This window comes from Mesoplodon densirostris, chromosome 19 (assembly GCF_025265405.1).
Source record: "Mesoplodon densirostris isolate mMesDen1 chromosome 19, mMesDen1 primary haplotype, whole genome shotgun sequence".
Classification (NCBI taxonomy): Eukaryota; Metazoa; Chordata; class Mammalia; order Artiodactyla; family Ziphiidae; genus Mesoplodon; species Mesoplodon densirostris.
The window spans coordinates 59,796,685-59,813,246 of NC_082679.1; the positions used below are offsets into that span (position 1 = coordinate 59,796,685).

At 41.9% G+C, this 16,562-nt stretch overlaps 1 protein-coding gene across 1 annotated transcript; it reads right to left on the minus strand.

Annotated features, from left to right (window-relative positions):
- Nucleotides 1-2,503: 2,503 nt before the first annotated feature.
- MPHOSPH6 (M-phase phosphoprotein 6) lies at nucleotides 2,504-16,357 on the minus strand. The gene is made up of 5 exons (XM_060084406.1): nucleotides 16,274-16,357; nucleotides 11,076-11,188; nucleotides 5,849-5,939; nucleotides 3,662-3,756; nucleotides 2,504-3,205 (listed from the first exon to the last, which is right to left on the minus strand). The coding sequence occupies exons 1-5, from the start codon at nucleotides 16,322-16,324 to the stop codon at nucleotides 3,073-3,075; spliced, it is 483 nt and encodes a 160-aa protein (XP_059940389.1). The 5' UTR covers nucleotides 16,325-16,357; the 3' UTR covers nucleotides 2,504-3,072.
- Nucleotides 16,358-16,562: the final 205 nt, after the last annotated feature.

The window sequence follows — 16,562 nt, forward strand, 5'->3', positions numbered from 1 at the left end:
AGAGGTATTGTTTGGGGGGGGGGGTGGGGGGGCAAAGGGAGAGGAAGCGAAGAGGAAGCAGACAGGAAGGGCCAAGACCTTTCTTCCCCCTCTAGCTTCGCTGTCTCCTTCTGGACTCCATTGGCTGGTCCTAGTAAGGAGGCAGCTGGCAAATGAGAAATGGGGTTTGCCTAGTGCCAGCCCAGCATGAGAAGCTGAGTACAGAAGAGTGTTTGAATCTGAGAAACAACAGGTTAATATTTGCAACGGTCTGTCCCTTGGGCCATTCAGCATACACATGCGCGTGAACACATGCACGCACATGCACGCTTCTAAACGTGATTAAACTTCCCGGAAGAAAAATTCCATTTCTACCTAACAAATTGCAAACATCCTTTGTACAAAAGATGTTCTCACTCGTTCTTCAAAATCCCAGCAGACATTGTATCCGTTTCTGGGAAACAGTCACACTATTCATCTTATCTCCTGTCAGTTACACCTGGACTTTAGTCATAGACCCATCTGAATATTCTATTATCTCAAGGCTAGGAGCAAAGTTAACCCTCTTTAAAAAAATTTACACAGGGCTTCCCTGGTGGCGCAGTGGTTGAGAGTCCGCCTGCCGATGCAGGGGACACAGGTTCGTGCCCTGGTCCGGGAGGATCCCACATGCCGGGGAGCGGCTGGGCCCGTGAGCCATGGCCGCTGAGCCTGTGCGTCCGGAGCCTGTGCTCCACAACGGGAGAGGCCACAACAGTGAGAGGCCTGTGTACCACAAAAAAAAAAAAAAAAAAAAAAAAATTTACACAATAATAATAAGAAGGAGGAGAGAGAAGTTAGTACACACACACACCAAGGAAGAAAAGATGTGAAGCTGCTCCGTAATTTGTTCCTGTAATTGGTCGCAAGGCTGTAAGGGTCGCAAGTTAATAAACTTCATTCTTTCCCTACACACTCCATGTTTCCTCTTTCCTCAGCCAGCATCTCAACTGCTCAGGGGTGACACCTGCTAGGGTGACCCAAGACTTCATAGCCTAAAGGGTTGAAATCGTCCCCACCTCTGAGGTTGTAGTTTTCCATTAAAATTTGTCATTGGACATGGAAGTGCTAAAAAAGATGCCCTGGAGAATGCTCTGGGTTTGACATCCTTCTTCATCACCCATTGTGTAGGAACACACATGTCCCTTTGTTCCCGAGATCACAGGCACCAGCCAGGAGAGTAAACTTTGCCCACTGATTTACTGGTAAAATGACCAGATTGTTTCAATTTCTGTCTTAATGGGACCACTGTCGTCCTCCCTGGTGGGAGCACACCTTCCTTGGGAACCCAGATCTCCAAACAATGGAGGTCAAAATTGAGGGACAGGAAGCAAAATGCCTAAGTGGGTTATTGGGTGTAACAGTGAGAGGAGCCACTCCCTCTGCCTCTGTTGATTCCAGACCATATGTTCTGACCATGATGAGAGCAACAGCCCCATCTGAGCGGTCAGTGGTTCAAAACATAAATTACATTTTGTAAGATGGAATGTTGTACCCACCTAGGGCTGTGACTGAATCTTCAGTAGACCATTCCACCATCCTATTACACCCACTGCTCCTGGGTGTTGGGGTATGTGCTAAGACAAGTGAATTCCAGAGGCACAAGCCCACTGCTCCACTTCTTCTATTGGGAAATGGGTTCAGCTACTGGAAGGAAGGCTGTGCAGAATATCATGAAGGATTCCATAAATCCATGGATTGTGGTGCTGGCGAAGCACTGAGAAAAACTTCCAGCTTCTGCCCCAGGATGTAGGGAGCCAGAAGGTGCACTGTCCTCACCTTCACAATGAATTAGAGTCAGATTAACTTCAAAGTCACAACCTTTTCATAACTCACCAGAGAACTGAGGTCACAGAGCAATCTGAATCTAAGGAGGTTCAGAGAGAGAGGAGAAATGCACCTCATTTAATTGCTGGGAACATAATTAGATGAAATCAGTTATTTCTTAGATGTCCTAGGTACATATCTCCGGATGGACAGACACACCTACACACTTAATTCCATGGGCTTCTGTATTTACTACTTAGAATAAGGTTCAGATTAGGAGATGGTCTGCTTGGCAGTAAATTCTACTGGGCTGAACTATCAAAAATCAATAATTGTTTCTGACCCATAAAAGGCAATTTCTTTTTTTTTTTTTTTTTTTTTTTTTGCGGTATGCAGGCCTCTCACTGTTGTGGCCTCTCCCGTTGTGGAGCACAGGCTCCGGACATGCAGCCTCAGTGGCCATGGCTCACGGGCCCAGCTGCTCCGTGGCATGTGGGATCTTCCCAGATCGGGGCACGAACCCGTGTCCCCTGCACCGGCAGGCGGACTCTCAACCACTGTGCCACCAGGGAAGCCCAAGGCAATTTCTTATGGTTCAACCTAATACATCACCATATTCTAAATTAATGGCTGTTTTTTAAAAGTTACTAATTGGACAAAAGCTCCAATACTGAATTAGACTAAAATTATTATTTGCAAGTATAAGAGAATGAAAAAGTATATGAAAACAGGTATTTATTAAAGAACAATTTTTTTCTTAATTAATTAAAGGCTTTAAACGTAAAAACATAATTCCACACACTGACATTGACTTGGTAGCATGGAAATATTTCAGCCTGGAGAGGCATGTTTGTTCTTGATGAATTTACATACAATAAATTTTCATGACATTTGATTCCGAAATATATGTATGAACTGACTTGACATGATTATAAACATAAGGGCAATTTAAACACTGGTATTAGTTTACATGAGTCAATTCAAGGTCAGTGACTGGAGAACTATATTAAAAAAAATCTGAGATAAAAAATTCTTTAGGAAGCAACCACGTACCTATGTACAGTTGAAGATCAAGGGTTAAAAATCCACTCTTGATGAATACCATTAAGCAAAGGATGTATAACATCCAACACACATCTGTTCCAAAAACAGCATGTTTCCAAAATTATACATTTCTTTACAAATAAACACTACAGCATTAATAACTATAGAGGAACCAACAGAATGAGTTCCAAAATGTGCTAATTCTCACAAGGCATCCCTGAGCCATATCTTAAGGCATCTGTTTTATTCTTGGGGCTTTAAGAACATCTTCTTCGTTTTAATTGGTTTTATGTCTCCATTTTCATCTTCTTGATAATTGGCACGGTCTCTTTTTTTGGCAAACTTTTTCCCAATTGTCCCCACCAAGGTCTCGTATCTGTTAAGATGATATACAGAACAAGTTTAGTTTCAAATAAAAAAGGTAGGAATCAAGACTTGTCAAGAATATCAAACCAAGTACATAACAAAGAGTAAGAAAAATCAAAACTTCGATTAAAAGAAACCATCTGATTTAAAATTTATGAACTTCTCTATGAACGACTAAATTCTTCACTGTTTTTGTTTTTGTTTTTGCATTATCCTAAATAAATTGAGATGTATATTTTAAAATATGTATTAGAAACAGCACTAGAAATAAACCCTCAATTTGCCAGCCTGTGACAGGTATAAATCTACCCCAGGCCATGTTAGAAGATGACTAAGCCAAGATGACTTCCTGCTGGGGTACTCCCTTCAAAGGTACGGTAGACCAGTCACCATGCGAAAGGGTGCACACATGAGAGCCAATGAATGCTGGGCTCAGATTATAAAGCTGGTCCAAGGTAACAGTTACCTTCTAGCCATTTCTTCATCTGACACATCGAGCTCCACTGTTTCCTCTTCAACTTCCTCTGCTTTGTTCTTAGCATTCATCTGAAGCATTAATTTCTGAAAAATACAACAATGGGGACTAGCAGGGCTGGAAAAAGCTTGTTAAAGGAACTGGTGTCAAACGTATTTGAAGGTAGAGACACAGAAGCCACAGAATCTACAGGATTAACCAAAATTTATAAGGGATTCTCTATAATACTTTATTCTACAATAAGCTGATAGAAGCCAGCTCTGAATTAAAAAAATAATAAGACAAAGTTCCATTAGATTAGACTTACTGTTAATGAGTTTAAATGTATTTTAGATCATAAATTTATTAGTTACTTGTACCTAAAGCAGGCACACTGCTGACACACTCTAGTGACTGGGGGAAAGAAGAAGTAAACTTTCAGATACCCTCTGAACTTCCCAACTTTGAGCCAAATGGGAGAAACACTACAGTCAAGAGTAATTTTAAATGAAGTTTTTGGTGGTGGTTGGGGAAGGGGAGCAGCAAACTGCTGGAAGAACTGGAAGGCTGGCTCTGGTATAATTGTGAGACCTTCCTCACCCCTGAACACACGGGTGGGTAACGCACTGATTTCCACATGATGTCCACACGTCATGGGTCCCTCCTTCATTTCTTTTTCTCACATTAACCTTTTCTTGATAGTTATCCTCTGACAGACTTAAAAAAAAAGTACACTACCTTCTTTATCACTAGAAACACATAGATATTAAAAAATGTGTTCTAAGTTCGTCCTGCTTATAATAAAGTAAGTACTCTCAAGTTGGTATCATTCTTTTTATAACCAGGTACATTGAACTTTTCTCACAATTTATGACAGCTCAGATCTGCAAGCCAAACAGTTCAAAACCTTTCCCAGAGAGAATATATTCAGTGTTACAGAGTGCCAGTAATTAAAGTCATTTTCTAATAACTTCCCACATCAAATTTGGAGGGTCAGATCAACTCTTTTTCCCACTGTATCAGACATACTTTGGAGTCCTTGCCCGCCCAATACCCTAGGCTCTGGGCATCATCCACTCATAATCTTTGCTATCTTTTCTTTCCTTTCACCCCATTGTCCTCTTTGTTTTCCTAATCTAAAGCTTTAAGCAGGCCAAAACAAGGAAATATATTAAAAACAAACACTTTGTGTTGATTCTGCATAAAGTAAATTTAACACCTTAATTATCATATCCCCTCAAAAAAGGAAAAGAAAGAAAATCAACCTACAATCTTTAAGTAAACTCTGGCATTTCGTTTGGTTAACTGTTGTTCCTATAAGCATCCTGAGAGAACTGGTTTTCAACCAGGTATGATTTTGCTTGCCAAGGGACCTCTAGCAATGTCTGGACACATTTTTGGGGGCCACAACTGGGGTGTATATATGTATCTAGTGGGTAGAGGGTAGAAGCTAGGGATGCTGCTCAACATCCTACAGTACACAGGAAAGCCCCCACCATAAAGAATAATCTGGCCCCAAATGTCAATAGTGCCAGGGTTAAGAAACCGTGGCTTCAAGTGATAGATACAAAACTAAAGCTTTATACCACAAACCTCCATTTGGTTGGTCAAGTACCTGACAGATGGCTTTCAATATATAAGCCAGAGTTCTAATAGTTATTTGTTAAATGAAGGTCTGTGCTTCTCTACAAACCCGAGGCAGGAAAATTAAAATGAACGTCTCAGTTATAAGCTGAATATTTCATTTTCAGACAAACTTTCCAAAGATTCATTTAAAAATCTATTTACAAGCATGGATTAAAACCTGTCCATTAAAAAGTCAAATTACTCAAATTTTAAGTAACATTTTTTCCACTAGAAAAGATACATTTATAGATGCCAGAAAATAATTTTTTGTAATAGCATCATATGAATAAAATTCTGACATTCCTGCAAAAGAACTGAGGTAAAATTCTAACATTTAACAGTGGCACTGTCCGGGACTGTATACAGCTATATTAAATTATCTACTCAATTCTATCATAAAACTAGACTGCAATGCCTATAATTTCTTTAAATAGCTATGGCAATATTTCAAGACTTGTTATTTTCTATATAATGAGGAGAAATGGTATCTGGTGGGGAAAAACCTAAACCCAATTATAAGCAGAAAGAATTCAATTGGAAAAATCTTAAATGTGAAGCAATTATATTTAATACCTCAACCTCAGGATTAAATCCTCTGAATGACATTCTTCCGTAGAGAAGATCTTCACATAACGAGAAACTCTGCTCTTCTATTATGAAACTCCTAGACGAGAAAATAAACCTGTATTAATACCATGACTACTTATAACAAAGCACAGCAAATAAAAGTCAAGATTTCAAATGAAAAATAGATCTTATGGTTCTCAGCAGAATCAAGAAAAAAACACAGTAATATTTCTGACCTAGGATTAGAAATAAAAACTGATTAATTTGGTCAACAAAAGCATTAGGAGGCAAGAGCGGCAGGGCACCTGAATTTTCCAAAAGTGAAGCAAAGGTTCCTTGACGTTTATACCCCCCACCAAGTTTTTATTAAATCTGCAGAAATTAGTGTCCTAGGTAGCTTTAAAAGAGTGCTTTAATAGGAGCTCTTAGCTGTAAATAATGACTGGCCCTGGATGACTTAAGCAGAGAAGTAATTTATTATAAGGATACTGGTATCTCACAGAATCAATGGGAGAGCTGGATGAGCAGAACTGGAAAATGGGCAGAAACAGGGTAGCTAGGTGGCTGACTCCAAACCAAAATCATGCTACAAAACCACCCTGGTAAAAATGACACTGCTGCTGAGAGGGCATCCAGGAGGCACTGTTGCCCTGGAAATGTGATGTAAGTGTGAATGTTTCAGTCTCCAAAAGGGATTCTCCCGTCAGTCACCAGTTTATGACCCCAATTCCAGGTAAGCATATCCGACTACAGCCCGGCAATCAACCATAAAGCAAGCCAGGAAAGCAAATACTTGGCCTTTATGGCAGATTGCTCCTTGTCAAGCAATCTTGCCCTGCTTCTTGTCAAGATGCGCTCATTCATTCACTCACTCGGCAAACACTTGTTAAACCAAACTGTGTGCCAGGCGCTGTTCTAGAGTTGGGGAGACAGTCATTACTGAGAGGCTCCGCTCTCGTGGAGGTTACATTCTAGAGGGGGGCCAGATAATAAATAACAGACTTATACAATGGATAAGCATGAAGAAGGTTATTCCACTCCTGGCCACAAGGGAGCAACTGGTACCAAACCAGCCCGCCGACTGTAACCAAAAAATTTAGGCACATGCTCTTCTGAATTTTTTGTTCAGCCTCTTCCATAAACTAGAGATTCCCTTTCTACCGGCCGATCTTGTTTCTTGTGAAGTACAGGTGATAAAACATCACCAATGTCCCCAGTAAATCATCTCCCTCAGGAAAGCACCATACATATGCATTTAAGCATTCACTTAAGTCAAGAGGTGGACCCAAAGGCCAGGAAAGGATTCATAGTAGGGCCACTGGCCCCTCAGAGGGCTTTCCCATGGGTTTCTATTGGCCCAATAACTGTAACATTAATATAAAAAGGAGCATAAGTGGTTTGTTATCTACAGCATAGTTTCAATGATGAGCAACACTAATTCAGTTAGCAAATAAGGGAAATATTCATCTATTTTTGCAGATGAGAAACTACTGCTCAGAAAAAAATAAACAAACTTGCCTAAGGCCACAAATAATATGCACGGCAAAACAGGGTAAAAACTCACTGCTGAGAAACAATTCTCTATGGGTCTCTCTCATTTTAGCACACCTTGTGAGTGAGGCACTAAATGCCCTTTTGTTCCAAAATATCTTTTTAAGGATATATGCACAGTGAACAGCTTTGAAAGGCAGGGCTTTGCCTTCATTCTTCCTCTGGAGCAAAGCGCAGACTTGCTTAATGCCCAGTATAATAAAGACAATGCCTCCATTGGAGCCAAGGGCAAGTCTGTTTGCGGTTTAGTATCAAAGACTCAGGTTTCCTAAGCTCAGGACTTTGCTGTGATGCAAACCTACTGTGGGTGCCACATCATCCTCCCTGGGATTAGGGGAAATGATGCCAATGTGATGCTCATGCTGCTTGCTGTGCTGTGAGTAATAAAGTCCTCTGTCTCTGACTCAGGAATCTCGTACCTTCCACCAGTATCCATGAAACTGTGGCAGGCTAACTTGTCAGTTTGCTAAGTAGGGTCAATCTCAGAGTTCACAGTTCTTGAAGTTCACCAGGCCACAATGCACAAGCACAAGAAGCACAGGAGACAAAAAATACTTTTTAAACAACATCCTATGGCAAAGGAGTAATTAAAATGGCTATACTCACATCCTCTATACCAGGGCACATCCTTTGGAGAAAAACCATATAGCCACAACACAGCAAAAACTTGGATCTGGTAAATTCTATTCCTAGTATTCCTAAGTATTTTATGTCAGGTTCCCTGGAAACAGACTCGGAGACAGAGTTATGTGCAGAAGTTTTATTGGTGAGTGCTGCATGGCAGATGCCCCTCTGTGGAAATGAAGACTGCAAGACTGGGCTGAGGGAGGAGCTGACTTGCAACGTGGCTATGCCAAGAACTCAGCCCCTATAAGAAACTCTAGGAAGCCCTGCAGTTGTTCCAAGCTGAGACAAAGAAGCCAGACCCTCAGCCCCCTACATAGCCTGGTCACTGGCTAGGGGTGTCCTATAAGGGGAGGTATGAACACTGAACAGCCCTAACAGTCACTGAGTTATAGCCCAGTGCAGCTGAATGGCAACCTCTAGACTCCCAGAGCATATACACAATGGAATCTCCAGTTTCACAGATAGTAGTAACCCTCTGGAATAATTCAGATGACAATACCAAGTAAAGATTCACAGACACAAATGAGCAAAAAGAGTGGGTGAATTTCATAATATTCAAGTATAAGGAAACACATATACTGTTAACATTTCTTGTGTTTTATGCCGGGCACTGTGCTCACTGCTTCACATACATTATCTCATTTACTTCTCATAATGTAAGTAACAGATACTATCATCACACCCAATATACAAATGACAAGACAGGTTCAATAACTTGCCCAAGATCCCAAGTAAGCAAGTAGCAGAGGTGGGCATCAAACCCAGGTCTGCCTGTCTCCAGAGCCCATGCACTTAATTAACCAATCCATTCCATTGTCTCCCTATCTGGGGTGTTAAAACATACACACACCAGCGACATACCATCCACTTACCCCTCCAGGTCTACTCACCACTCTCCCCAACCCCCCCAACATTAATGCCTTGGGAGGCTGATCTGAATGTAATACATGAAAGGGCTCCTTTGCTGTCTGGAATGGCTGGCTCCCTTCCTATGGGATTACTTGGGCTGGCCGTGCCCTCAAATAAAGGTAGCAGCTCTTGTAAGATGCTCTCTCCACACAGCCTGTCTTGAGATTCAGTAACCATTCCCTCCCCTTGATCCTCCAGGCCTGGAGTGGACATTATTTCTACTATACATGCCGCCAAGGTGCTGCACTGTCCACAGTGGCTTCCCTACACCTGCTCACACTTTGGTGGTCTCTGTTATACACTCCTCAAATTACCCAATTTGACAGTGTCATCTCTTCCTGCCAACATCCTAAACTGATAATTCGTTCCTATACATAAATAGGACACTGAATGATGGCAAAAGGTTATTATTTACTGCTATGGTCTGAATGTTTGTGTCCCCCCCAACCCCCAAATTCGTATGTTAAAATCTTAACCCTCAAAGATGACGGTACTAGGAGGTGAGGCCTTTGGAAAGTGCATAAGTCATGAGTGTGGGGTTTCATGAAGGAGTTTAGGGCCTTAGGAAAGAGACCCCACAGAGATCCCTAGCCACTTCCACCAGGTGAGGACACAGCAAGAAGGCGCTGGCTATGAACCAGGAAGAGGGCCATCATCAAAACATGACCATGCTGATATCTTGATCTTAAAATTCCAGCCTCCAGAACTGTGAGAAATAAATTTCTGTTGTTCATGAGCTTCCCAGTCTGTGGTATTTTGTTATAGTACCTGAACAGACTGAGACACCTACCTCCCTAGGAAAGGAATCTAGGTCATTTTTCTGGGACTAATATGCTGTGTTGGGGGAAAAAAAACAATACTGAAAACAGGATACAAACTGTCTTGCTTTTCAATAAAAGCAAGTAACAAAACATGTGGCAAAACTTCAAGCAAGTTTAGCCAAGGCATAAAATTAAATTATAGCTCCTTACCAGTAACCGTCCCTTCCTACCAACCCCTGCTCCCAAATCCATACCATCTTCAGCATCATCTTCGCCTTCCTCACTAACATCTTGCTTCCTCTGAGAAGCAAGAGAAAAGCAAGTTGAGAAGCAAGCAGAGAAAACAAAGTACCTTCCTTCCATCCCTCCTGGTGGGACATACTTTCTATCTTTAGAGAAGCATGTCTAACCTTCCAGAAAAGATTCAGAAAAAGTCCGCCAAATGAACCATGGAAAACAATGTGTTAAAAAGAAGAAAATAAATTACAAGGTATGGAAAGGAAAGACATACATGGGCCTGGAGACAATAAGCAGCATCTTCAGTCATTTGACAAAATTTAAATAAAACTGCCATACCACAGAGGTTACCAAGGTGAGGAAAGCATCAAGGAGAAATGATAAACAGCTTCCAGAAGAATTCAGAAAAATTAATTGATGATGTGAATCCTTCACTCCTTCATTCAAAATTTATCATGCATCAACCAAGCTTAGAGGTGGAAGAGAAATGATGTAGTGTGTTATCAAGCTTCAGTAACGACTAGCTGGTAACCCTGGATGAGTTACCCTCCCTTAAGCTTCAGTTTCATCAACTATAAAATGGATGGAATAATAGTAGCCAGCTCTCAAGTTTGCTATGAGGATTAAATAATTAAGAGATGTAAAGTGCTTAGCCCAGGTCCTAGAACACACTATAGACTCAATTCATCTTAGCTAAGATGACTGGTATTAATAGCAAAAATTAAAAAAAAAAGAAAATAAACAAAACATTCTTGACCTGCCTTTACAAAGCTCAGCCTAATGGAGAACTCTGCTACTGAAACAAAACTGGAGAGGCTTGAAGAACACATCTAATCTTCAGAACTTAATATGATACAGAGCACATTACTGATTCTTATAAAAGGTCTCTAGTTATTACCAGAGATATACAGGTTGGATTCCTTTATGCAATGTAAAAAAAAGAACGATGTTATAAATGACGGCCGAGGACCAGTAAAAATGTATAAATCAAACTAGAACTCTTATAGACTTAATAATTTAAAAAAAAATTTGCAAGGCTAGTTCAAGAAACTGAATAGATACTATTTCATGGGTTTTATGTCATGCAATGATCAATCACATTTACAGGGATTTCCCTTTGAACGCCCAAAGTGTCATAAAAAACCTACTCTTTCTCTTTAAGCTCGGGCAAGTCCAAGTACCAGTGCTCTTCACTAATGATTTTCTTTTCTTCCTCTTCTAGTTGTTTCTTGGTTTCTGAGTCCAGTCCCCTTTGCATGAACTGTCAAAACGAAACAAAATCAGTGTCAGCAACTATTTTTCCCAGCTTACAGTTGAGGAAAACTCAACCTGCCCTCCCTCATTTCTCTGGGCATCCCGTCTCATGGGTGGAGGTGGGGTGACCAAGCAGCTCAGCCCCTGCCCTTGACAACATCACTTCAGGAGGGAGCCTGCTAGAGCACATAAAAAGCAACATGTGTACTTCCTTTAGAAGACTTTAAAAGAGCTTTACCACATTTTAGTTTTTCTGATTTAATAAAACAGGCAAAAAACCCCAACTGTATTCAATAAGTATCACGTTAAGTATTTCAGTTTTACATAATAGCCAGTGAGCAAGGGCTAAGACAAAAGACTGATCCACAGAGCAGGACAGGAAGGTTGAGACAGAAAGTGAGGGGGGCACAAAGGAGAGGATGCTCAGTGCTATCCGAATCTCTCTCTGACCCGGGAAGCCCATCAGCCTTTGCAGCTGCTGACCTGGATTTGTAATGCCCTTCTCAAGTTCTTCCACCTGGCCAACTTCTAGCCCTTCTGACAAAGGTAAGGCTACTCCATCTCTGTAAAATCGTCCCTGACAGCTGCAGGTGAAATCAGCATCTCTTTCCTAGAAGCTTCCCATGGCAGCTTCAACTAGTCTCAGGACACTTTAATTTCTTGAGTATCTGTTTTTTCTGAAGACCTTCAAGGCAGGGACTGTGTTTGGATCATCTCCATCAGTACCAGCATGACGAATGATGCATTGTAAGCGCTCTGTGAACACAGATGGCCTCAAAGCTGTATCTGTAACCCGGCTGCTCTTCACTTACATCTATCCTCTGAAACGCTCATCAACTCTACGGCTGCCCTTTATTCTAAACTCTGCAGAAGCTCAACTCCAAACAGGCCAGTCCTGCTGTTAGTCTCTTCCTAGCACAAACAATAGCTGTATTTCCTCAGGAGACAGATGAACAAACCAAGAAGTTAACTGCAGCAAAATGATAAAGTATCAATATGGGAAAAAATAAATTCAGAAAACATCCAGGAGCATCCCAGAAGTTCGGTCTAGGGTTCCACTGGTTTCCATTAATCCCCACTTATTTCCCTTATCCAGGCTCCATAGTACTCTCCCCTCTACTCCAGCTCTTCCAAAAACACAAGCATTTTTAGGCATAAGGGCTTTACCAATGGCTACAAAATGAAATGACAAAACTTGAAAAATGTTCACAAATAAAATACAGTGATAACATCAAGTTCTGATAATGATGTACAGAAACTGGATCACTCCTACACTGCTGGTGGGAAAGTAAAATGGTATAACCTCTGTGGAAAACAGCTTGACAATTTCTTACACAAGTAAACATACACTTACCATAGAACCCAGCAACTGTCCTCTTGGGCATTTATCCCAGAGAATGAAAACTTACATTCACTCAAAAAGTTATACAAGAATATTCACAGCACCTCTATATGCAACAGCCCCAAAGCTGGAAACAACCAAAATACTCTTCAAGAGGTGAATGGTTAAGTATATGGTACATCCATAGCATAGAATATTACTCAGCAATAAAAAGGAACTACTGATTGACTCAATAACCTAGAAGGATCTCAAGTGAATTACGCTGAGTGAAAAAAACAATCTCAAAAGGTTACACATTGTAATGATTACATTTATACAACATCTTTGAAGTCACACAATTATAGGAATGGGGAACAGATCCGTGGTTGTCAGAGGTTAGGCATGATAGAAGGGAGTGGGCGTGGCTACAAAGGGGTCGCTCAAGGGAACCTGGTGGAGACGGAACAATTCTGTATCCTGAATGTGGTAATGGTTACATGAATCTACACACGATAAACACTCTCACATACACCTGCCCCCACACACGAAGGAGTGCATGTAAAACAGTGAAATCTGAGCAGGCTCTGTGGATTGTACCACTGTCCATTTCCTGGCTTTGCACTGTACTCTAGCAATATAAGACAAGGAGGTGAAGTGTGCACGGCATCCCTCTACATTTTTTGCAACTTCTTGTGAATCTATCATTATTTTAAATAAACATAAAAGAAATGTTTGCAATCTATCTAAAGTGTTTTGTGGTCCTCATTCTTTCACCTCTGTGTCTACAGCCTCACCATAGCAAAGAAGAACTGGCAATTTCTGTAATGCATACCCTGGACTTCCCACTCCTTCTGCCTCTGCTACTCAACATCATGCTTCAATTCTCTGCCTGGCAAAATATTCCTCTGGGAAGGCCCAGAGCATGTGTCCTTTGGGCCTTCCCTGACTTTTTTGGCCAAGCTCTTCTCAGGTCTGTTCCCATAAAAGAATACCTTTCCCTACTTCTAAGACAGCCTTATCAACACTGGCTCATTATGCTTTTTCTGTGCCTCCCAAAAAACTAAGATTATGAATAGTAGACAATGTCTTTTGTTCATCTTGTATTACTGGTACTCAGGCAGTACTTGGTACCTGAGAAGAACTCAATAAATTTTCTCTGAACGTGAGTCTAGACCTGTCTTATTTTTCCAGACTCCCTTTCTTGGATGGTTCTCTTTAAACCTAGATGCTTCATTTCATCACTTATACTCTTGGTGGTGAAACTCACCAGTCCTGCCCAACTGCCCTTTTACCTCCTAATTTTAGTCAGGTAGATATTATTTATGGTATATAAAATACACACACACACACACACACACACACACACATTCTGTACACATGGAAAGGAAAGATCATCCTGTGAATATGAATCAAGCAACTCCCCAATTCTCCTGACTCTACAGCATCTAAGAACATACTCTAAAGATAGTGATTTAACTTTACTCACAACTGACGGCCTAGGGCAGGTCTCACAAAGTAGTACAGTCCTTAGGCTGGATGTATATTGTTGTAAATAAAGCTTTACTAGAACAAGGTCATATTCATTTGGCTCTCAGCCACAACGGAAGAGCTGAGTAGTTGTAAGAGTGGCTGTTTGGCCCACAAGACTAAAGTCTCTTTACAGAAAAAATTCACTAATTTCTGTCTTAGGAGTCCAAAAGAGCTAAAATCACAAGAAGTACCCTCTCTACAACCATTCCATCATACTGACAGACCTTCCACCTACCTCCTTTACTTTCTACTTCTGGTCAGGATCACCCTCCAGCCCCCAATAGCTGACCAAGACAGAGGAATTCGAGTACACTAGAAAACAACTGAGTCCATATTAAATCCTCAACCCTCTCATTCTTACTCTACAATTAGCTCTGGTTGAACAGCTACGCTAGATAAGGAAACCAAATGCAGCTGCTCCATTGCTTCTCAAAGGATACCCCACTCTATCTGTATAAACTGTGTCTCCTGCTATCCTGCCAGTAAGTTCTTTCTCATCAATGGCTGAAGTTGCTAACCCACATAGAGAACCTGGGTGATTTTTTTCTCTCTCCTTTGCTTCCAATGTCCAGTTGTGTCTTCCCCAGTCACTCAAGTAGGGATGGATAATTTTTTTAAGTGAACTTCTTCCTTCCTAATTCCAGAGTCAGATAGTTGGTCTGAGCCCTAATTACCCAGCACATCTTCACTTCCTTATTCCAAGAGCTAAAACAACTGCTAAAATCTTTTCAATGTCTGCTTTGCCAGTCCACTTCTCTGAAACTTACATGATGCTACAAACCATAAGCAAACATAAAAACTCTGTTCAGTAAAGATTCAAATTTTGCTAATACGCTTGACAGAAGTGCTTTAGAAATGATAAATTATGCTATGATTTACGCTGCACCCTCACTCTCCCTATTCATCCCTAGTTAACCCTAGCTCAACTCCATTCATGTCTTGCACATGCAACATTTACTCTCCAATCTTTCAAAACATTACTCACGCCTTGCTTCCCTTCACTGGAAATCCATTACTCTGTAAACATGACAGCTAACAGTCTGCATCTATGAGTGGTGTTCAGCGACAAGCAGTACAGATAGTAATTAAGAGCAGGGGCTTTGAAGCCAGACTGCCCGAGTTTAAGTCCTGCCAATACTCTTTATTAGCTGTGTAACTTTGGGCAAGTTACCTACTTTTTGCTTCAGGTGCCTCAGCTGTAAGAGAGGGATAATAATCGTGTCCACCTCAAAGGGTTATTACGTGGATTTCACACGTTATAATAATGCAAAGCACTGAATGTCTAACACATAGTATGTTTGCCACTACTATTAAGTTTTAAGGCTTGGGTGTTTCTCTTGTTTTAATTCCTGTATTCATTTCATACACCCTTGTCTTCCCCCGCACAACTCTGAAATTATTTGGTTAAACTGATTCAATTTCAAATCTGAAAATCACTTTTCTTTCAAGTTCGGTGACATAATTCACTGTCACCTCAACTGTTAAAATTCTCTCCATTCCCATCATCACCTGAAACCCCTCACCCAGTTCATTAGTTCTAGCTGGTCGTTATGACTGCAGTTTGGTCCCTTGTCGGGTCTTTCTTTCACCAATGTATTCTCCACTGGACACTTAAAGTAACGGTGAAAAGTAAAAAGCACAGCTCATGTTACTTTCCCCGGTGCTCAACTGCTTCCCAATGCTCACAAGATACAGAAAAAAATCCTTAACCTGGCCTAAAATTCCTTGCATCTTGTGATTACTGTCTCCTTTTCCAAGCCCATTTCTTGCTACTTGCCTTCCAGACATACTGAATGACCTCTAGTTCTTGGAAATAATGGCTTTTTGGGGTTTTGCCTCTCAGACTTCTGAACTCGCTTTCCCCACAGTCTATGCCGCTATGCACCAAACCCTCCCACCTACGCTTCAGCCTCTACTAGACGCCATTTCCCTCAGAAGCCCAAGTAAGTTCCAGGGGCTTCCGGCGACTCTAGCATCACTGCACTTAGTACACTGCATCCTAACTGCCTGCTTAGGCGTCTCTCCTATCCGGCCGCGGGCTTTAAAAGAGAATCCGACGGATTTATAATCCGGTTCCCAGTGCCTAACGCAGAGCAGGCGCTAAGTGAATGAATGACCGCGAGAGCTGGAGGTCCTCCGGGGCCTCTCGAATGCCCCCATACGCCCGCCGCCTCGGCTCTAGCCAGGTATGGAAGACCGGGTACTCCCGCCGCCCGACGCGCATCCCTCGCGTCCCCGCACCTTCATGCGCAGCAGGTTCTTGGACAACTTAGTTTTGCGCTCGGCCGCCATACTGAGCACCACAGCTGCCGCGCTCCGCCACTAGGTCCGCCGCGCATGCGCGATGCTGCGTGCGCGTCGGCGCCTTCTTACGTACATCGCGTCGTGCCGCCCCGTGGCGCCGCCCCGTGGCCCCGCCCCCGTTTCTCGCGCTTCAGCTTGGCCCGCGCTTTTCGCGCGTCGCCTCAGGGAGCGCTCGCCTAGTGAAGAAGCTCAGGGGAAAGGCGCTGCCGCCAAAGCAGGAGTGAGA